The sequence below is a fragment of the Xyrauchen texanus genome, chromosome 8 (assembly GCF_025860055.1).
Source record: "Xyrauchen texanus isolate HMW12.3.18 chromosome 8, RBS_HiC_50CHRs, whole genome shotgun sequence".
Taxonomy (NCBI): domain Eukaryota; kingdom Metazoa; phylum Chordata; class Actinopteri; order Cypriniformes; family Catostomidae; genus Xyrauchen; species Xyrauchen texanus.
In genome coordinates, this window is record NC_068283.1 from 32,553,929 (window position 1) to 32,577,024 (window position 23,096).

The 23,096-nt window shown below is 37.2% G+C and overlaps 1 protein-coding gene across 1 annotated transcript; it reads left to right on the forward strand.

Moving 5' to 3' along the window:
* The first annotated feature begins 123 nt into the window (after positions 1-123).
* LOC127648081 (LIM and SH3 domain protein 1-like) lies at positions 124-22,163 on the forward strand. The gene is made up of 7 exons (XM_052132680.1): positions 124-345; positions 10,928-11,022; positions 13,306-13,390; positions 15,654-15,761; positions 17,443-17,533; positions 17,649-17,737; positions 19,162-22,163. The coding sequence occupies exons 1-7, from the start codon at positions 277-279 to the stop codon at positions 19,333-19,335; spliced, it is 711 nt and encodes a 236-aa protein (XP_051988640.1). The 5' UTR covers positions 124-276; the 3' UTR covers positions 19,336-22,163.
* Positions 22,164-23,096: the final 933 nt, after the last annotated feature.

Consider the following 23,096-nt stretch of genomic DNA (forward strand, 5'->3'; position numbering starts at 1 on the left):
GACAGTCTCTTATTTCAATTTTAAATGATAAAGGCTTGGTATTCGGGAGTGAAAGTCCGCCGCTCATTGCCTTTGCTTATCTAGGCACGGGACCGCGCAGCAGGACACAGCGGCAGTGCCGTGAGCGCGCCTTCTGTGTCGGATTCGTTCGCTGACAGCCAGCGGTGCGAATTGGACTCGTCAGATGCTAGCGATCCACACTTCGCGCTTTATCACGCACATTTCACTCCACGGATCGTTTTCCACCCCTTTCAGTCGCCGTTATATTTCTCCAAAATGAATCCACTGTGTGGCAGATGTAACCGAGTGGTGTATCCCACGGAAAAAGTGAATTGTCTTGACAAGGTAAGGCTAAGCGAAACTTAGCAAACGCTAGCATAGCTTATACTTCTGACTATGGTAATGAGGTAAACTTGGCTGTTTTTAATTTGTTACGCATGTCTAATAATGTCCCTTAAAAGAGGGTATGCTATTTCCGATTTTGTGGTTATTCAGATTGCGATGAGAACGGACGCGTGTAGCGAATGGATAATTCATCCATTTGCTAGTAGTGAAGGACCTAGATTGTGACAACTTCATAGCATGCCACAAGTTGTTTATCATATCGATAGAAATGCGCTTTTACCTGTGCACATATCAGATTACTCGGTGTGGCGGAAGTCGTTGTTTTCGAAAACAAACTGCACGAGCTTGTTCGTGGCCTCGGTCGCGAGGAGGTGGTTTGTTTATGACGTGTCAGTCTGTCCTGTGGGCGACATGGTGGACCCGAAAAACCCCAAACAGTCCATGGCAAAGGCTCCTTATCTGAAATAGCCCAACTTTCGTCATTGATAATTCCAATTCCTAAATAAACCGATTGTAATAGCCGGACATCTTGGTGATGATGTACATGATCTCGTTTTTTTTGTTGTCGTCCGCCCAGGTGTGTAATGTACAACTTTGCATGTGCAACGTCAACTCGGTGTTGTTTCTGCACATTAGTTCTTTTAATACCTAACAGTGGGCGATATAACAATTTCTGTCCTTTGTTGCATTGCGAATACCAGTGTCTTCAAATATAGCATCTACCTACGCATTGTGGGTTTAAGCTCTTTTACTGAAAACATACGATTTTGGGACACATTTAGTTACATCAGGCGGCCCTTGCGTTTTCATTGTGCACATGCAGGTCTGTGCTACATGTTTACCACCCGGCCAGAGGAAGTGTTGCTACTCGACATGCTTTCGAAACAAGATATTTTGTATACAGTCCCCACCCACTCTCTATTTTTTTTTCTTTTTCTGAGTATGTGGTGAAATCTTGAATGTTTTGAATTGCTTTGAGATGCTCCAGAGGGTGGGGTCGCCTTGTTGTATTTTTACGCAGAGCAAGTATGTGCGAGGGAGGGTGACAACGCGGGTAATTGACGTTAAAAGCATTTTAATCGATTGCTGACAGGCTGAATGGCCTTGGATGAAACAACGTAAGGAATTACTGCAAGAGTCTCGAAGATGGACGTACAGTGCGCACATGAAGGGTGCATTTTACGTAACCGCAAACGTGGGGGGGCGTGTGAAGCCACACCTCCCACAAATGACAAATCCTGCCAAAAACAGTTGTCATACACTTTGGTTCCCATTCACTGCCTCGAGGAAAGGCCACGAACACATTCCTTCTCACAGTCATTCTGAGGTAGCATGCTGATGTTTCCCTCAGCTTGAAGACAGGCCAAGCATCCCCTGCCATTCTGCCTCAATGCTTGAGTTCATCAGCTGTCATACTGGAGAACATCTCAGAATAACCGCACCCTAAGAGTGGTGGTCTAGGAGGTCGTTATAAAACAGGGGGTATAGGAATGCATTCTGCTGTGAGATTTACGTTTGTTTACCCAAATATAAAAATTATGTCATTCTGTATTCACGGAACAAAAAAGGAAATGTTTAGAGCAATGTACAGGCTGCTCAAAAAGTTATTTACTGAAAATGTTGAACGTCACTTTATGTAAGACTAGTAATATAATGACCATTGCCTTAACCCTATGTGTCTTGACCTGTAGGGCTGGGTATCGATAACCACCTCACGATATGATTCGTATCGCAATGCATAGTATTTTAATTTGTAATATTTGATTTGGATTGCAATTAAAACTACGACAAACCCGAGAGATAGACCCAGCGTGTTCTTGGGAACAGGGCTGGACTTGTAATCTGGCATACCGGGCATTTTCCCGGTGGGATGACGCACCTTGGGGCCGATCAGGGGCAGACTGGCCATTGGGAGAACCAAGCAGGCCGGTGGGTCGGCCGCGATAAGCTAAAATGAGCTGCCGCTTTATGCAGAACGGACCACAAAATGTTGCCGCGATATATCATATCGATAATTAAATCCCAAGATCGATCTTTCACTCAATGCACAACCCTCTACTACAATGAATGAAGTCACTCTCATTTGCAAAAAATTCACACTATGCGACTAAAGATGTGACTAAAGTGAATATATTTTTCAACTAGCTGGTAAATGTTCACATTTCACTCCCCAGTAATTGTGTAGTTTAGTCCAGGCCCGGTTCCAGATCAGAATCACTGAGGGTGCTTCTAAAAATAGAAAAAGTCTCTGTATAAAGTGGAGATGTATCAAAATAAAAAAATAAATTAATAGATTAAATCACGTTTAAACGCTACTTAAACAACATAAAGAAAAGTTTGTTTTTTTTAATGGTCAAAACATTTATTTCTTCGTGGTTTTTTTCCCCATGATCTGTCGCTGAAAATGACAGCAAAATGCTGCGCCTGCAGCCTATTTTACCCTACTGCAATGCAATGGTATTTTAGTATTCTATAACACTATATCAGGAGTCTGGTTTAAAAGTAAAATAAAATATTCGGGAAAGAGATTCTAAAAGCTTATTTAAACGTTGGCCTCAAAGTGGACCCATTTACTTGTTTTATTCTCAAAACATTATCAACCTGTTTACACACTCATGGGTCATGATGTGGGTCTCGTCAATGGTTTGATTGGCGTCCTATTCAGCACACAACTCAATAATACAAGCTGCATGACACTGTTAAAAACACTAATATTACTGCCAGAGTAACATTACATACAGGTGTGAGGGGAAAAATAACAACAAATTAAAGTATAAATCTCTTATTGGGGTGTTGCATCTATTATCTGGCAACCCTGAGCATATTAAAAGCTGGTGGATGCGCAATAGGTCCAAAAGCCAGATAAATGAAAGATCTAATAAAAACGAGGGTGCTAAAAACTCAGCACCCTCAAGCAACCCCGTAGAACCGGGACTGGTTTAGTCGTGTAGTGTTCAGCAGCGAGATCCTTTCACAGCATGTTGTGAATCCCATTTATTATTGAATAATGTCTCTTTTTTTTCTTTTTTCTTTTTTTATTCTAATCATGTATCGCACAGATAGGATTTGAATGGCTGTATCCCTTTTCGTTAACATGAGCTCATTTAAATGTGCCGTTTACAGAAATGCTGTTTTTTGTTAAAGAGACCATACCGGTTTTAGCACGTGTTCAACAAATCAATGTAAATACTTGTAAATAGTACAAATTATACAATTAAACAATAAATATTTAACAAAAATAATATATGAAATATAATCAACAGCATTAGCTGGGAGATCATTTATTTTATATGTAAGCCAAAGGCACATTTTAACTGAAACAAACCCATTTAAATCTACAATTGATCAAATCGAAATGGAATTTAATCAAGAGCTTGTATCGGGATACTTGTTGAATCAGGAAATCTGTATCGATACCAAGCCCTAAATAAAATGAGAGGAAATCACTCACATTTGCAACCAATTTTCTCATTATGCAACTAAATACCTGTGATTAGCTATTGCCTGGTAAATGTTCAGATTTCACTCATCAGTGATTGTGTAATGTAGTGGGTATGGAGTTCAGCATCGTGTTGGTAGTTAACGTTTGGAAAGACGAGATAAATCCATTTGTCATTTAATAATGTCTCTTTTAATACCCTTTCTGATCTTTAGTCAGTTGTTGGTCAAAAGAAAAAAAACATAATGAATATAGTATATGGAAAAATTTTTAAAGAACAAGATGGCGCCAGTGTGTTCATCGGCTTGCCGTCTACTCTGTCTGATTTTATTTATTTTTTATCTGCTGTTTTATCTGCTATATCTATGTTTGCCTTGTCTGTATTATGCATATTGACAATTTTGGTTGTTGTCAGAACCAGTGCTGACTTATGACTGGCAAACTTTAATCCAGATCAAATATTCTATGGAAACTCATCTCCTTGAATGCCCTGCTAAACACGATCACCACAGTTTTAAATTCCTTCATCCCTCTGTGGAGTCTATACATCAGCCGCCTTGTTGCATTCCCCTCCAAAGGAAACGCCGCAGGAAGAGCGGAAATCGTGGTGGTATTCGCGTGAGGATTAGGAGGGTAGTAAATGTTTCACTTCTGCAAATTTTGACTGAACCTCCATTGCATAAAACAGATTATGGGGGTCGTCGTTCCCTGGATTTTAGATACTCATGCCATCTGCTCATTACCCCAGATTCGACTCTTCCACCTGTTCTTTCTGCTCCCCCACGGCCACGTTTACAAGGTGGAGGAATAAATCTGTCAAATATTCGTCTACTTGAGTTTGTGCATCGGCTACAGGCTCCAGTACCTCATTCCCGTTTAATAAGAAGTCTTTCATTTTAAATTACTTTTATCAGTCGGGATTTCGACTTTTCTATTCCTGATTGAGACGTGGGCTTCTCCTGGTGAGTCAGCAATTTTTTATGAACTTTGTCTATCTGATTGCTGTTTTGTAAGTACCCCTAGGAATGTTGGAAAGGGTGGCGGTGTGGCCATGGTTTTTAAGAACTTGTTTAAACTTCAAACAGTTTCTGTCGGGTCATTCTCTACATTCGAGCTGGAGTGTGTTCTAATGGAGTTTGCCTCTGCATACATTTTTTGTGCTCTAGTCTACAGACCTCCTAGGCTGGACAAAGACTTTATAGTAGAATTCTCTGAATTCTTATCTCAAATAGTCCCACTGTATGAACGTATGTTGTTGCTGGGGGATTTTAATATTCACGCGTGTTGTCCCGGTAGACCTTTGGTTACCGAATTTAATAATTTTTTGGACTGCTTTGGTTTTAACCAGCATATAACGAGTGCCACTCATGTTCTTGGACATACTCTTGATCTTATTCTGTCTTATGGAATTCCCGTTGATAATATTGTTATAGAAGATGCATGTTTTTCAGATCATAAGCCCATTGTTTTCAATATTACTGCTTAGAGCCCTCTATCTACTGTCAAGCCTGTTGGCCATTATTCCCATTTGATTAATTCTTCCACTATTACTCATTTCTCTGACAGCTATCAGGAACATGCTTTTGAAACGTTAATTTGAACTACTGCTCAAACCACATCTAGCCCTGATGAGTTAATTTTATTATTTTATTCATTCTGCTTAACGATCTTAGATTATATTACCCCTCTGAAGTACAATAAAAAACAAAAAATTCTCTCTATTGGCTAAATGAACATACCCTGTCTTTGAGGCATACCTGCCGAAGAGCTGAGAGGAAATGGAAGAAAGATCGCCTTACTGTCTCTTACGAGATTTATAAAGATTGTTTAAAGACCTTTCAGAACGCATCCAAGTTGGCATGAACAAATACCTTTCAAATTTAATTAATATACATTCTAATAGACCAAAGATTTTATTTTCAGCTATGAATTTGGCAATAAATCCAAACTGTCATTATAATGTTGCTCCCTCTAAGGCGATCTGTGACAAATTCATCATGACTTAACCTAAAAATGACCAAAATGATGAAAAACGAATTAAATATAATATTTTTGTAACGTAGCCTACTTGGTTAGAAGTTCTCCTAGAAGTTTAACTAACAACATTAGTTGGAGAATTTCAAGATATGATTTATGCCTTATGTAATCCCAAATATGTGCTTAACAGATATAAATTCATAAATACATCATATTTACCTCAGCCGTCCTGCCATTTACACATGTGCTTTTAAGCCAAGAGTTATGTGGAGGAGATGATGGGTTTTCGGTCACCCGTTTAGTCATGCTGTCATGCAACTTTTGACCATGTGTAGTGTTTTCACAAGAAGGATCAAAGGTTTGGTCACTGAGTTTAAGATTTTATCATTGGCTGTGAGAACAGACTTGCTACTAAATTGGTTGTGATGTGTAATATACAGTAGGTATATATTAGGCCTAATCTGTGAATTAACAATGTGTATATAACATGAAATCAGACAACCCAAACAAGACCAACACTGACTGATATACAAAAACAAAAATACTTGTATGGTCCAGAAATGAGACATGTAACAGGTGTTTTATGAGGATGATATGAAGTAGACTGTTTCAGATATCCATCTTCTTCCTGCAGCTGAACAGCTAATAGGCTAATAAATAGGCATAGTGATCTTGCTTCTTTTCATATCAAACACCATTATCATGTCAAATTAATGTTTACGTTTTGAAACATTGCCTAATTAAATGTATACTTACATTTTGGATATTGAGCAGCTTGTGATTTCCAGACACATGTATAACTGTCCAGTATATTATGCATTTGCGCATCTTTGCAAGATAAATATACGCACGCTCGCTCCTCGGTTAGAAGATTTTGTTCGCTCTGTAAAATTTTTGTGCTCTCTCGCTTGTTGTTTGCTTGCACTAATGTTATAAATGCAGCACTGGCCCGATGGGGCTAGTGACCATTCTAGCAACTGGCCGAATCTTTCTCACTCGGGCCCTGGGCCATCGGGAAGTCCTTATTGTCGAGCCCTGTTTATTGCCAAGTAGGCTATGCCTACACATACAAGGAATTTGTCTAGGTGACAGAAGCTTCCAGTGCACAAACAATACAATAATAAAAAAAAAATTATAAAGATAAAAAGTGAATAAGTAAAGAAACACACAATAAGACAAAAAATACACATGTATACAAATTAGAGCCCGACCGATATGGGATTTTTGAGATTATACCGATTTTAGAGGGGCAAAATTCACTGATTACTGAATATTTTGCATTATTTGACAAATTACTTTGTCAACAAATTCTAGAAATGAACACCGAGAAATAAAGAATAAATACAAATACAATAAATAGCTCAATAAACATTAGTACTGTATGTTCAGTATCAGTCAGTTGCTGACCATAAAAATAAAGAATAAATACAATAAAAAATTTAAATCAACATCAGTAGTACTGTTTAGAATCAGTCAAATGCTGACTATATTAAAGAGCACCTGTTATGGTTTTTCAAATATTACCTTTCATGTAGTGTGTTATATAGCTGTTTGTGAATGTATTAAAGTCTTCAAAATTTCAAAAATCAAAGTGCCCAACAAATGGAGTTATTGACTCCCAAAAGAAAGAACCAATTCTGAACACCTGAAACGAGTCATTAGTAATTCCAGACTTACTTCCTTTACTAATCTACGTAATTTGGAATAATAAAAAACAAATGCCTCTGATCTTCATTGGCTGCTCGCAAACCATTTTGACCCGCTCTCAAATACTACACAAAGTGGTAGACCAATCACAACAGACTGGGACATCTGACCTGTCTGAGCAGAGTAGGCTCTCTGAAAGGAGGAGTTTAGAATGAATCCTTTAGAACAGATCATTGAACAAGTCGTTTTTGACACTGGGGAAAAAAGTAAATGCTGGAATTTAAATTAAGACCAAATTAAAGTATTTTTTGACCTCGGATGCATGTAAATCTATTATATGAGACCGTTAAAACAAAATTAGGTGCTTTTAAAACCATAATAGGTGCTCTTTAGTACTGCCAGTAAATTAGTGGCAGGTTGTAAAGCAAAGTATTTCCACCTGCCGAGTCAAGAGAATAAGCAGCGGTGTTATACTGTGTTCTGCTATACAAGTTTAGGGGAAACTTTCAACGGTGGAAAACCTGACTTACTACATTTTACTACATTTTGTATATGCACCAACTGGAATTGTTGAAGGGGGTACCAAACTGCGAATCCTGAACAAAACAGTTTGGTGAATACATGTTTACATATTAGCTTTCACTCAGCTGACAAGCAATGTAAGTAGCTACGTGGTTAGCTAGTTAGCTATAAGCTTGTTGCCACTGGTCCATCTTTTACTCTCATTCTTAGCATGAACAACAACATAGCTTGAAATCAACACTCAACAGACACAATCCACCACCGCACTGTTGTCTGCTGAGCTGCAAAAGGATGCTCTGATATTTACCTTTCAATCTGCTGTGTTACTGACTGCACTGACAAACTATAGCTGGCTAACATAGCAAACAGATGTGATTGATATGGTTGTCAGGGGCAGGGTTAATGTTATATTAGTTATATTGAAAAGGGAAAATGATGGGGTCATTTTTTATTAACTTTCCAATATGTATTTCACAAACTAGTAAGCAACTTACTGAGAAAACACCACTTAACTCTATTACTATTATTTAAGACTAGCACACTGACATAACCATGATGAGGAGCTTTTCCTTCTGTGTAATAGGTGTATAAATATGTAATATAGGAAACAAACAGGATAATAATGGGCTCATATAAGTAAATATGTTCTTCAATTTTTAAAAGGGGGAGAGAAAACTTCCTGTAGATTTTGTTGTTGACATCAACAACAAAAATAATGTCACTTGATGCATATCCTTGTACTGGAAAACCATGAACAAAACTATGCAACATAAAAGGAAATGCAACCCAGGATACATTAAATACAGGTTATGTTTAATCTATGGCAGGTCGACATTTGATGTCCAATGTAAAATCTGTCCTGAAGCAAAACCAGTTGTGAAGCACTGAGTTAAAGGTACAGACACGAGCAGTCTGTCCTCACTGTCGCGCACCTACAGTATATGTTAACTGTTAATAATCAATTACTTCAAAAGCTCACACAGCTGATGTTATTTTTCATTTAGTAGTTCATTTAACATGTAAACTAACATGTTATAGTTACATGCTATTTTTATCATGTTTATAATTTGGTTTATTATTATAATTCTGATAGTTTTCTTATTTATTCTATTTATTTTATTTTCAAAAGGGAGAATTTTTTTTACACTTCAATAAAATAAATGGTTTCAATTATAATAGTGTTTGCTCAAAAATCCATCCATCCATCCATCCATCTTCAACCGCTTATCCGAAGTCGGGTCGCGGGGGCAGCTGCTCCAGCAGGGGGCCCCAAACTTCCCTATCCCGAGCCACATTAACCAACTCTGACTGGGGGACCCCGAGGCGTTCCCAGGCCAGTGTGGAGATGTAATCTCTCCACCTAGTCCTGGGTCTTCCCCGAGGCCTCCTCCCAGCTGGATGTGCCTGAAACACCTCCCTAGAGAGGCGGCCAGGAGGCATCCTTACCAGATGCCCAAATCACCTCAACTGACTCCTTTCAACGCAAAGGAGCAGCGGCTCTACTCCGAGCTCCTCACGGATGACTGAGCTCCTCACCCTATCTCTAAGGGAGAAGCCCGCCACCCTTCTGAGGAAGCCCATTTCGGCCGCTTGTACTCGCGACCTAGTTCTTTCGGTCATGACCCAACCTTCATGACCATAGGTGAGGGTAGGAACAAAAATTGACCGGTAGATCGAGAGCTTTGCCTTCGGCTCAGCTCTCTTTTCGTGATTAACGGTGCGATAGAGTGAGTGCAATACCGCCCCCGCTGCCCCGATTCTCCGGCCAACCTCCCGCTCCATTGTCCCCTCACTCGAGAACAAGACCCCGAGGTACTTGAACTCCTTCACTTGGGGCAAAACTTCATTCCCTACCTGGAGTACGCACTCCATCGGTTTGCTCAAAAATAAATAAATAAAATAACCCTTCTGTTTTCACTGATAATACTAATTGTGTAATACCGTGTAACCGTGATATTTTCTGAGACGGTTATCATACCGTGAAAATCTCTTACCATTGCAACCCTAATATATAGCAAGAAAGAGTTTGATATAGAAAGACAAACACACCAACATCTATATTAACAGTTAGCATGCTTGACTGGCTGCGTAGTTGGAATGTAGGGTAGCGGGTCAGGTCAGGCACAGTCCATTTTTCTGTGTGTGTGTAAGGGGTGTTCTCACTGAAACACTCCCATGGTCAACATTAACTAAGTAACTTGCTGATCAAAGTTCAGCACAGTGTCCAGCTACCCACATGCTTGGTGTGAAGCATTTTGATTTAATAACTTTCCCAGCAAAAAAGTTTTTTCTACTTTATTTCTAAAAACTTTGTTACAAGAACCTGGGAAAATGGTGATGTAACAACTCACTTAGTAACCACTTGACAACCAGTGTGCTCCTGGGGGTGCCATAAAATGTCTTCACAGCTCTCTCAGAAAGTCTTAAAATGAATGCATTCACATGCAGAAAACTTGTCTTTAGTCAGAGCACAAGTAACCTCAAGTTGGAACTTTTGCAACATGTGGTGCTCGATCCCATCTGTCCTTCCAAGAACAAGTACTTCATTGTTTTTATTCCCATTTAATCCTCAAGAGAGAACCAAGTAGACTTTGCAATATCGGAAGTGGTGGTGGTGTGGTGGGCTAAAGCACATAACTGTTAATCAGAAAGTCGCTGGTTCGATCCCCACGGCCACCACCATTGTGTCCTTGAGCAAGGCACTTAACTCCAGGTTGCTCCAGGGGGATTGTCCCTGTAATAAGTGCAATGTATGTCGCTTTGGATAAAAGCGTCTGCCAAATGCATTAATGTAAATGTAAATGTAAATATCTGTAGCAACTGAATTAGCAAGACTAGGGGATCTGAATAAGTTTGTCATTGCTCTTTTAATTTGTTTTAATCGTTATCATTACTGACCCTATTGCAGATAATGTCTCCATACCTCTTAAATGCACCCCCCAACACAAAACATATTTACATGCTTTTAATCATTGACTCCTCCCCTCTATTTTTCAGTTCTGGCATAAAGGATGCTTTAGCTGTGAAGTCTGTAAGATGACGCTAAACATGAAGAACTACAAAGGCTTTGAGAAGAGACCATACTGTAATGCGTAAGTATACCTGCTTTGAATGAACTTTGTTTATTTGCATATGGACTGTGGTATTTGGGTACTTTCATGCTTTTTTTCCTTATGGTAGATTTTTAAATGGAATTATTCTTCCAGATTGAAAGCGTTAGTTAGATGAATATAAAAAGGTCACATTCATGCAAAGAAGCTGACTTGTTCAGAGGAAATGGTATTGGGGAAATTCCATCGAGTTTACAACAATGATCCATACACACTTCCGCACAAACATTAATGACCCTCCCTGGATCTCTGATCCCTAATAGTCTTAAAGAGTCAAATACCTCATTTATTCAATTCCTATGTTCAGTCATTTTGAAAATGTTACCATTTCAAAATTGTATTCTTACGTCACTAACACTTGGAAGTGTTTAAATGCCGACCACACAATTAAGTTGACTTAACTCAATTGAGTAAACTTGTTTTAAACCCTCAATTGAATTGAGTAATGGCATCTCCAAAACTTGTGTAAACTTGGGGATCATATAGAATTAACTAAATGAGTTAAGTTAAGGTTGAGATGCAAGTAAACTTAACTCAGAATTGCTATTTAAATGTTGTTGTTTCTACTTAATAATAAAAAAATAAATAAAAAAAAAGACATTTCAAGTAATGTTTAATTAAGCCAAGTTGATTTTTTCAGTAATGACTATATTAGGGTGAAGAATGCACAAGGCATGGCTGCTTTGGCATGACCAAAATAAATGAGATCAATGCAAATAGGCTACCTTGTCCTTAAATCTGCCAACTTTCAAATGTCCCTGAAGTGTAAAGATTCTTGTTTTTCTCAGTCACACACATGCAATTAATACACAAGGGATTTTAGTCTTGATTTAGCAAATGATTTATGTCTGTCCATCTATCTAGATCTGCTTCTTCCACTGTTTACTCAGTCCTTATTATGAAGATTATCTGAGTGAGCATGGCAAAGTAATTTCCTCTTGCATCCAATAGATAAAAGCCCTGTTTACTTCTCAGATTAACTGGACTAATGACACATTCTACGGAAGTAAAAAGCATCTGTTTGGATCATGTTGAGATTGTCTGCCGATATAAAAATAGAAACCAAACTAGGGTGCCATTTATCTGTTTATATTTGTTTACTTTTGTTTTCCTCTCTTTGCCTGTTTGTGTGGTTTGACCGTTTACTGAACCCTTCTGTTTAACAGAAACTAAAAATGTATTCACAATAATTGATCTGTCCTGAAATGTTGGACTACCAACTAATGTCAGTTAATATTATTGACCACAAAAGTAATTTGGCAGATGTAACTATCAACTTTCATCCTATGACTGTTTTTAAAAATGAAAAGCATGATAGCATACATATTTGCACAACAGATGTGGTTGAACCAGGGTTATAATGCACTTCAATATGGTCGTTATTAAATATTTAGACTGGCTTTTGAATTTGAGATAAATTAGTCTATTTACAATTTTACTACCTAATATTTTACTATATAATGTGGTGGTTGCCAGCAGCAACACAGCTCCTGTGTACTGTGTGGCGGATACTAAACAGAATCAGCTTCTGCTGTTTTGCCACTTTGATTTGATTGGCTCTGTTGTGGTTTGTGCGATGAATGATTCATTTTACTGAATCAATCCGTTTGAGTCTTGTCATGGCACATTACGTGTTATGTGGTTAAATGATTCACTAATTATAGTTAAATGATTAGTGTAATAGTTCTGTTTCCGACTGTAATGTCAATTAGATCAGTTGATGTTTTTGTAATTAGTAGCTTAAATTGATTACAGTTCCATTTATTGCAGACACTTTAATTGGGTGTTGCTGTGGTTGATTGTGGTTTAGTTTTGTTGCAGTCACCCTAATTTTGTGTTGTGTTGGTAAAATACGACAAATAAGCTGCCTTGTTAAGGGCTTACAAATTATAGTCCTGCGCCTATAGTACACGCACACTGATAAGTCATGAGAAAAAATTGACTTTGTGGTTTTGTACCTTTATCAACACTGTTAAGAAAAATCCATTGTTGTTTTTAATATCCTTGAGTCGACTTATAACCAACATGCAATTAGCTTCCACAGTTTATAGGTTAAAGGTGAATCGACAAATGGTTCTACTTAACAATTGTATTTAAAAAAATATTCTGGGTTCAACTCAAGTTAAGCTTAATCAACAGCATTTGTGGCATCAAGTGAATTGCCACAATTTTATTTTGACTCGTCTCCTTTTCTTGGTGTATTTTATTGCATACGTTTCATAGTGTGATATTTACTGTAAGTGATGCATGTTTGTGTTTTTTTAGACACTATCCGAAGACATCATTCACCAGTGTTGCAGACACTCCAGAGAACCTACGCCTGAAACAGCAGAGCAAGATGCAGAGCCAGGTACATTAAACACTGTGCTTTATTGAAGATCTTGATGGGGTTTAACACTGAATTGTAGAGATCCTTAAAAATAAATGAAGACAGTTTGTGGCATTAGTCAAAATCTCTAATGTATATGGAGAATGTGTATGTGGACTTTTATTTTAAAATGTAGTTTTGAGGTCTTGTCTTGTCTCTGTTTCCGGTTCCCTACCTTGATTGTTTCCAGCTGTGTTGTGCTAATTAGTCTTGTTAACCTCATTTGTTCTTGTGTTTATTGCCCTTGTGTTGTCTGTGTCGGTTCTTTTTCTGTTTAAACTGTTGTGCAGTTCTGTTCTTTTTGTTTCTCTAAATATATTCTAGTGACTAGGTTTTCATCTAGTTTCCTTGTATATGTCTTATTAACTATGCTTGGATCCTACTATCCCCAGTCTCCTCGCCACAACACTCATTACAAAGTCCTAGGCACAAAGTAATATCCAAACAATATTTAAATCAAAATCATAATCTTCTCTTAGAGCTCCACATGATATAGTGGCCCCCAGAAGTATTTTGACACTTAAAGGGATATTAAACCCAAAAATGAGAAATTCATCATTAACTCACCCACATGCTTTCCCAAACCTGTAGGACTTTCTTTCTTCTGAGGAACACAAAAGGAGATCATTTAATAATAATTGAATCCAGTACTGTTGGCTGAATTCAATCAAACGACAGTAGACAGTGACTCACTCAAAAGTATCATGAAAGTAGTCCATGTGTGTCATGTATATTCCAAGTCTTCTGAATGCATTAAATCTCTTTGTGTGATGAACGGACCATAATTTAAAGTTGTTTTTCACTATCAAATCAAATCAGGGAAAATCATTAGCCCCGTTCTCAAATGCAACCAGGAAAATTACAGGAAAATCGTTGGGTTGCTTTTACTGGTAAATGTACCACATGTGCTGTTCACACATACCATCAGTATGGAAATGTATAGGTAATGAAACAACTTCTCATTAAGGCAAATGGCAAGCACACTTTTCAAACCAAACATTTCACAAAATATGTTTGTTTGAAGTTGTAGAGTTTATGAGTGTTAAAAGAATATAGGTTTGAACACATGTCTTCACCTCTGCTAGGGCACTTATGTGGACTTGAGGAAAACTGAATTCATACATTCACAACAAATGACCTTGGGACCAGCTTGTTTACAGTTATTGCAAAAATGGCTGTGAAGAGCATAACTTAAAATGAAAGTCAGACACTTTAATCAGAATCTGATGAAGTTCACATACGAGGAATTTGACTTTAAAGTGTTCTTTCAGCGTCAGAAACTGTCCAGACTCTTTTTGGAGCCTCCGTATAACCTAAAAGACATCTGAGTACTAGGGCTGCACAATTTGGACAAAAAGTCAAATTTCACTTGTTTTGAAAAAAATCTGCGAATGTGATTTGAACATATGATATAATAAACAGGCAAATGGTAAAGTGATTATTTTTTACCAAAATGTTATATTGTTTTGCCCATGAGGGTTCACACCTGAGTCTGGTGGGGACTCAAATGTTTTTTTACTTCAGCAATAAACAAACAAACAAACAAATAAATAAATGTATAAAACAGAGTATTAAAGAGTCTTCTTCATATTCACATTGTACCTGCCCACCGCCACTATGTAATAGGGTCTCACCAGCCAACTATTCATCATCATTATTTTGGGAACCCAGTCAACTTGGATATTAAAAGATTGATAGTACTGATTATTATATTATTATTATTATTATTATTATTATCATCATTAGTATTATTATACAATATTAATATATTTCTGTTATAAAATCTTAACTTGATGGAGCACTTCTAAGTGGTCCTGTTAAATCAAAGTGTTCTAAACCGTCAATCTTTTGTTGTGGCAACATCTGTTTGTATATTAACTTGAAGTGGCCAAACATGTTTGGAATTCTGCGAAAGTTAAAGTGACTCTGGAGTACTTTAAAAGTAACTTGCTCAGCACGCAAACAAATCTGAGCTTGGAGCATTTCTGTTACTCCAAGCACAAGATTATGGAGCTCAGAACCACTCTGAAAACTGTAAAAATGCACTAAAAACTTAGCACATAAACTTTGAAGCAAGCAGACTATTTATTTATTTTATTAAATCGCAGCACTTTGTGCTATAATAGTCACACAGTGTCATAGTGTTATTAATTGTGGAGCCATACTGCGTACCTGTGAATCTCTTGCATGTGCAATGGGGATTTTTGATTTTCTTTTTTGTTATTCATTTGTTTGTGTGTTTCAGGTGCTCTATAAGGAAGAATTTGAGAAGAGCAAAGGAAAAGGCTTCAGTGTTATGGCTGACACACCAGAAATGCAGAGAATCAAGAAAACACAAGACCAAATCAGCAACGTATGTCCAACACTTGATTCCAAAATGCACGCTTCTCTATCAAAGTATCTGCGTGGAAGCATTGTTTAATTTGTGATTCTAGTTTATTTTTAGCAAGGCTGTCTAGTTTCCATTTTTAATTCATTCTATCTTGTGTATAATTCTCTTTTCTCTCACTGTCTTTTCTATCTGCCCCACATTTTCTTTTCATACCCTTTACACTTGCACAGTATATCTTACATGACCTCTTTCCGTTCATTGTTCATAGTTGAAGTAAGGGGTTTGTCCTTGCAAACTGAGCAGCACATATAAAGGGCATAAACATTTTGACAAACCCTTCCTTTTTCACACCACACCTGTTCCCTGAATTTTCTGCACTGGTTGCCTAGCAACAATTAGGTCACTGCACTTCCTTTTGTAATGTCATTTCCTGTTGGTATAAAAGCATGCAAGATCACCCGTCAGATTGGCTTGGGAGACACTTTGTGGATAGTACAGGAACAACTATTAATAATCTCAAACAATTTAATTCAATGAAAACCTCTTGCTGAAACCACCACTTTACAAAACGAGTGACTGTTTGCAGAGTAGGTCAATTAAAGTGCTTGCAAGACAGCAGGTTCATTCCTTGCTCGTGTTCTTCATCACAGTTTACTGACTCTTTTCAAACTGTGTTTTATGGATTTACACACATCCTACTGGATATTACTTTACACAGAAAAGTTTTTTGTCATGTTAACAAATATATTGTGACTAATATATATATATATATTTATATATATATTTTTTTTTATTATTATTATTATTATTTTTTTTTATATACATTTTAAACAATTCAAAATGATAGTTTTAAAATCTCCCTTTGACTTCCACTTTTAGAATGTTCTATATTCAAAATGTAACCGACAAAGACTGCGTTAACGTGTACACAAGAAACCGGCTAATTAGGTTTACATGCACTGCATAATTGGTGTACTCTTTGCTCCCGTATACATGCGGCTCGGTCAGTAAGCAGCTTTCTCCACGGCAACGTAATTACCCCACGACACTTGTGTAAATAATAGTGTTTAAACTTTTTCCCTCTGTACTCCCAGAAATGTTAAACACTTTCTGCTGTGTTGACATGTTGTTGGGCTCCATCCTATGACGTTAGTTATCCGGTCTGTTCATGCAATGCTGCTTGTGTGTTTACATGACCACAAAATCCGTGTTCTCCGGGAGAAACCCAGGTGTGTTAAACCATTTTCACTTAATTCCTTAAACGGCTTAAGGAAATCTGTGTTCTCGTTTACATGATGTTTCAGAATGCTGCTTTCTTCAAAAACCCTGGTCTTTTCTTTCATACAACTATTTAGGCCTAACTGTTTACATTGCAAAGATGGCAGAGAAAACATGTTATCTGTTGATTCTTGAGCACACCCACAGAAAACAAGGTCAACACTGAATGTCTGGACAATGTCATGGCAGCTCTGATGCACCATTTATTTTATGCATTATCAAAGCCTAAAACCTAAACTTACCTAAATGTTTTACGTTGTATTCTTTAACATTAGTATTTCCATTTTATAATTATGTGTTGGATCTCCACATCTAATTATGCTCATTTTACTGGTCTCATAACATTCTTTGGTAATGGTATTTAAAAATAGTGTAACTTTCTGGCTCTGTTTTTACAATGTATTTGTCTATGTGTGTGTTTTAGATTAAATACCATGAGGAATTTGAGAGGAGCCGAATGGGCGGCGATGCCCCTCCTCATCACCCGCAGATACCTCAACAAAACACAACTCCAGGTACACAATTTTTCCTTTATTTCATTTTGCTCTTTGTACGTCTTGATGGATGGATCATTACAGTTTCAGTTTTCAGTAGGCCAGAAAATAATGAAATGTAATTTCTTTCTTGTAGCATATCAGCCCCCAGCAGCATCTCATAACTATCACTATGAGCCTGAACCTGTGCGTCCGGCTGCTGCCGCCCCTCCTCCCAGCTCTGGGGTAACGAACACTTTTAAAACACATTACCATTTAAACTCTGGATGCATACTAGTAAAGTCTTTTACAATATTTGTAATGATTTTGCTGGACATTAAACAAAAATAAAGCAACACCATGAATTTCACAATAATTTAAATGTTTTTTTTTAGGCCATTAAGTTTCTTCCAAACCGTGTCATTATACTTGTTTTGTGACCCTTATCTCGTGATTTGCGTGTATGAGAGCATAAAGACCGAGAATTTTAAAGCAATGTTCCTGGTTCAATACAAGTTAAGCTCAGTCAAAAGCATTTGAGGCATAATGTTAATTAGCACTAATCAAAATAATTTTTTGCCCATTGTTTAATTAAAAAAATCTCAGTAACCGTGAGGCACTTTCAGTCCATAAATGTTTTTGTGGATATATATTTGAAACAGTATTTTAATGTTTATGAACTGACCCCATTCCCCCTTATTATAGAGGCCTTACATTAACCACATTTTTTCCGTTTTTATTTATTTTTTTAAACGGGATGAGATGTTTTTGTGGTAATCAACCTAATGCCACAAATACTTTCAATTGAGCTTAACTTGTATTGAACCTGGAATATTCCTTTTAAATAGCGTCTCTGATTTACACTTTACAAAAACAGTTTTTCGGTTCGAGTTGATTCCAAACATAGATTCACTGATTCGTTGGCATTGTAGCATTGTTTTACTTCTAGTAAGAAATATGTTGGTACATATTGTTGTTTATTAACATATGAAATGAATATTGTTATGAATATTGAAATGAATATTGTATGAAAACATATTGTTGTTTATTAACATATGTAAGCTGATTTCTTTTTTTTTTTTTCATTTATTTTATTCATGGAAAAGTATGTAAACAAATGTCCTACTCCCTTAAAGATACTGAAATAAGAGTCCTGAGATATCTCACTGGTCTGATTAGACTTTGACTTTGTAAACCGCCAACAAAATGTGTCCGTGAACCGCAGACATTGACACTTTTTACTTGTCAATCATTTTGCATGTTCTCAGAGCAGATCATTGAGGCTATGATTCATAATGTTTGTCAGTTGAGGGTGCTATTTTGCCACAAGTGTAAAACATCCCTTGATTTAGTTTTTACTATTGCTTTAATGGTAGTTCTTTTAAAATTTACATCATAACTTTTCTATAATAAAAATGTGATTATTACACATTCAACATTTTGAATCTGATTGAAAAATAAAATCACCTTTTCAAAGCAAGTACATAAATATTGAGTACTTTAAACATTGATGCATATCATTAATGTATATGAATATTATCAAAAGATTTTTAAACGTCGAGATCTTTAATAACCCAGGCCTAATACATACCATCCTAAACATTCTAGGATAATGTTGTTCTTTCTAATGAACAAGTCAGACTGTGTCCTAACAATCATGTGTGTTTCAGAAGCGCTACCGAGCAGTGTACGACTACACTGCGGCTGATGAAGATGAGGTGTCGTTCCAGGACGGTGACATGATTTTGGATGTGCAGCAGATCGATGAGGGGTGGATGTATGGAAGAGTGGAGCGTACCGGCCAGCAAGGGATGCTGCCGGCTAACTATGTAGAGGCCATCTGAAAACAAGAGAGAAGGGGTGGGGGGTGGTAGATGGAAAGGGAGAAGGGTGTTAAAAAGTGTGTGGGGGGGGCTGATTCAAGAGATGCAGATGATGACCTGAGTACCGTCTCACCTATTAAGATGATCTCATCCTGTTCTCTTCTATTCCTGCACTAACTGTCCTACCAGGGGATCAACCTCCATGATCCAGACATGTTCCAAAAGAAACAGTTCAGTAACCACATACATATATAATCAGACACACCGACAGTACACACATATACGTAAATAGTGAATTACGATTTGCTACTTTTCCCCATATCTTTCTCTCTGTATGCACCTCCCTGTTTTTTGCTTTTGTTGCTTGTCTATCTGTTCGCCTGTCTGACTGTTTGTCTTATATTATGTGTTTCCTCAGTCCTGGAAAGGTGCTGTCACAAGTGGCACTTAAGTTTTATTAAGACTCGCACACAAACAAACATACACACACACATATACCACAAAACCACACAGGACTTTAAAATATTTAGGGCCTGCTATAGAGCACTTTGCAGACATCTCAAACACTTATCTATCGGTTGCCATGACAATAAGTGATCTGATCCAAACCTCAGTTGTCAAATCTTTTATTAACTTTGTTTCTGATCTTATTTGCAGCCAGTAATTGTAAAGTATTCAGTACAGTTTCACATCTCATTGGTTGTGTGTCTGTAACGATGCTTTAAACATGAGACTTGTGGTCATTCCAATCATTCCATATGTCTGACCAATTGCATCATGTAGTTAACTGGAATCTAAAAAAGGCTCATCTTTTTCAACTCTTAAACATAATGAAAGGGGTGGTGCCTTTTTGTTACGACTTACTGTACATGTCCACAGAAGCTTACCCTTCACAATTCCTCCTGCTCTTTACTGAATGAATTACTATAAATGAGCCTGATTTTGTTCTGATGCTCCTGCTTTTAAAATGACAATAAATTTGGGAAGTGATGTACCTTATTCTTGATAAAGGGAAAAAACTATGTAGTAACTCCACAAAAGAGGAGCAGAACCACATTGTAGCACAGTGAGAGAGGAAAGGAGCCCAAGCACAATTCTAAGGACCATTTTAGCTATGAATTTTAATCATTCCATTGGTTCTGGTCCATTTCGGTTCTGGAGCATCTCATATGCATAAAATGAAACTGTATCTCCGAGCGTTCTGTAAGATGTTATTGATGTTTTTGTTGTTTGTTTTTCCTCATATCTTGCTTATTCTCATTGCCTTGCTGGTATTGTATGAGATGGAATTTTATTGTCAATTTATCAATATCAGTGGAATAAAACAAATCTATTTGTATACCAAGGCAGGTGGGTTTGTCAAACAGAAGGAAGGAATAGCTACTGGAATTACAATATTTTAGAGCCTAGCATGTATTTCTCTTGAACAACTGGAAACAAATGCAGTCTTTTACATGTTGCTGTGCTGAAGACTAATGAGATTCTACTGATCATTGTTCTCTTAAATGCCAAAATATAGAAGCAGAGAATGATCTAAACAAGTAGTATGTTGTTTTCTCAAGACACTGTTCTCACATTCATCACTGCAAAAGTCAAAAGTAAAACCTTGGGGTCACTAATTTCTTGAAGTCCAATCTTTCACAAATCCTCCACAGTATTCTCTTGTTCAAAGTGGTCCAGTGCTTAGTAAATCTTGCTGGTTTGCCCTGTGTACACTTTTGGACTACCATTTCAGATTTAAAAAGCTGTTGCACATTTTCAGTAATGTAAAGTTTTAATGCTACATACACTTGTTAGGTTTATCAGTTATTTTAATGTTTTATTTTAGCACATAGTATATTGGCATAAATTGGATTTGCATGTTTTAACATTTTAAAGGTGCAGTCAGTTATTCATTCCTCATTAAAAAAGTTTAACTCTTAAAGACATTAATTGAAATGTTGCAATATATGTAGGAAATCATGACCACTCACATTAAAATGAAGACTTAAATAATTACTGTAACACTTTAAAAGCTGTTTTATTCTACGTGGCGAGTGTCCGCATATGGGCTGCCATGTTAGGATCACATGACCATCTGAAAATCTCAGTAACTGCCCTGTTATTGGACACTTTCACTCTTGGATTAAAGTAATCATGGCTGACTGTGAATACTACATTTCTACAATGGCATCTTAAACTGAAAACTTTTGATTTTAAATGATGCTGCATCCAAGCCGCTAGAAGTCAGTGAAAGTCCAAGATGACACAAAAACAAAAGTTACCGAGTGCACCTTTAAAAACAAGAATTTTGTATGAAAAACTCTAGTAAGAGAAAATGTGAGGCTTTCAGTGATACAAGATTGGCATATGGATGCAAAAATATCCAAATCTGTTTTTCTGAATACTTCTCTTTTTGGTCTATCTCCTAAATCCAGAACATGCTCTTCTACCTCCAAAAGTCTTAATATAAATCAAGAAGTTTATTATTCTATTGTTTATATCCTCTTTGGGGGAAACCTGTGACTCTATTTAGTGTAATATTTCAGTAATGGTCATTACAAAATTATATTAATAAACAAGCAGGAAGGTTATTAAAAGAGAACTGGAATGTGGAAATTGTGATGACAAATGTGATGCATACACTTGGTTCTCCTTGCATGAATTTAAACATGAACTCAGTCAACCCACCAGCAGTAGCAGACACTGATTTGATGTGAAGAATGTTCAAAGTGGTTTTGCGATTACAATGGAGATTTGTTTGTTTATAGAATACTTGAGATGTTATAAAATGCTAAATATGATTGATATTAACAGGCAATGATGTACCATTTTCTGAAGTGTTATTTTGAATAAACATTATTCTGAATGAGCATTATATATTCTGAATTTTTGCCATCTGCAAAGAGGCTGCACACCATAAACCCCGTTTTTGATGCTCCATCTCCAAGCTATATTGCCAACTTCATCTTTCTAGAAGGGAGGATAGTGTGCATCAGCTGGCGGGGAGGGGTCTCTGGTCCAGCCGTTGTCCTCCGAGGGTGACTGAGCATCCTCCGCATCTTTTGGACCCGCTGCTGAGACTAGCAGAGACGCAAACATCATGCTGGACGTTTTGGTATTGATGTTCTTCGCCATCATGGGGCTTGTGTTCCTCTCTTACATCATATACATGCTCTGATCACGGCAGGATCAATGGCGCACCGTGAGAGCGGATGCGTCATTCACGTCCTCGGAAGGGATTTGAGCACAAAGGTTGGCGATGGGAAGATTTATGTATTTAAAATGTTTCCTTTTATAAATATATTTATAAATATTATTTTTATTTATTTTTTCCTGTGTGACTGGCCATTTACTCACACCTAAATAGTTTTCGCAGGTTTTATATATATATTTCTAGGTATAAAAAAGATATGACATATTTAACCTTTGCGTCACGTCTTACTGTTCTTTCGGCATCTCTAAACCAGAAATCCATTATACTAACCTCCGCGTTTTTACGAAAGAACGTAACGATCAACTAGCGTGTTGCGACAGTAAGTCACTCTTTGCGGATACCATACAAAAAAATGGGAAGAGCCGTAAACTGACACATACCAGTCGCAAATCTGTCTGTGTCGCCTCTTATAAAATAGCAATTGTATTGTAGTAAACTCCACGCATAGCTCATTACAAAAGGATTGTTTAGTTTAAAACATGTTGAAGATTATTGGAAAGGCAGTCAGTTAATTTAGTGATTAGCTGTTTTCTCACAAAAGCTGTTTATTAAGCACACTCAAGCATCTGTTGTTTAGAAATGTATT

Bases quoted from the DNA above. Each gene is read 5' to 3' on its own strand.
- LOC127648081 (XM_052132680.1), top strand. From the start codon at position 277: ATGAATCCACTGTGTGGCAGATGTAACCGAGTGGTGTATCCCACGGAA. The intron at 17,534-17,648 runs GTACACAATTTT...TCTTTCTTGTAG, and splicing joins TCAACAAAACACAACTCCAG to CATATCAGCCCCCAGCAGCA. The intron at 17,738-19,161 runs GTAACGAACACT...TGTGTGTTTCAG, and splicing joins CCCCTCCTCCCAGCTCTGGG to AAGCGCTACCGAGCAGTGTA.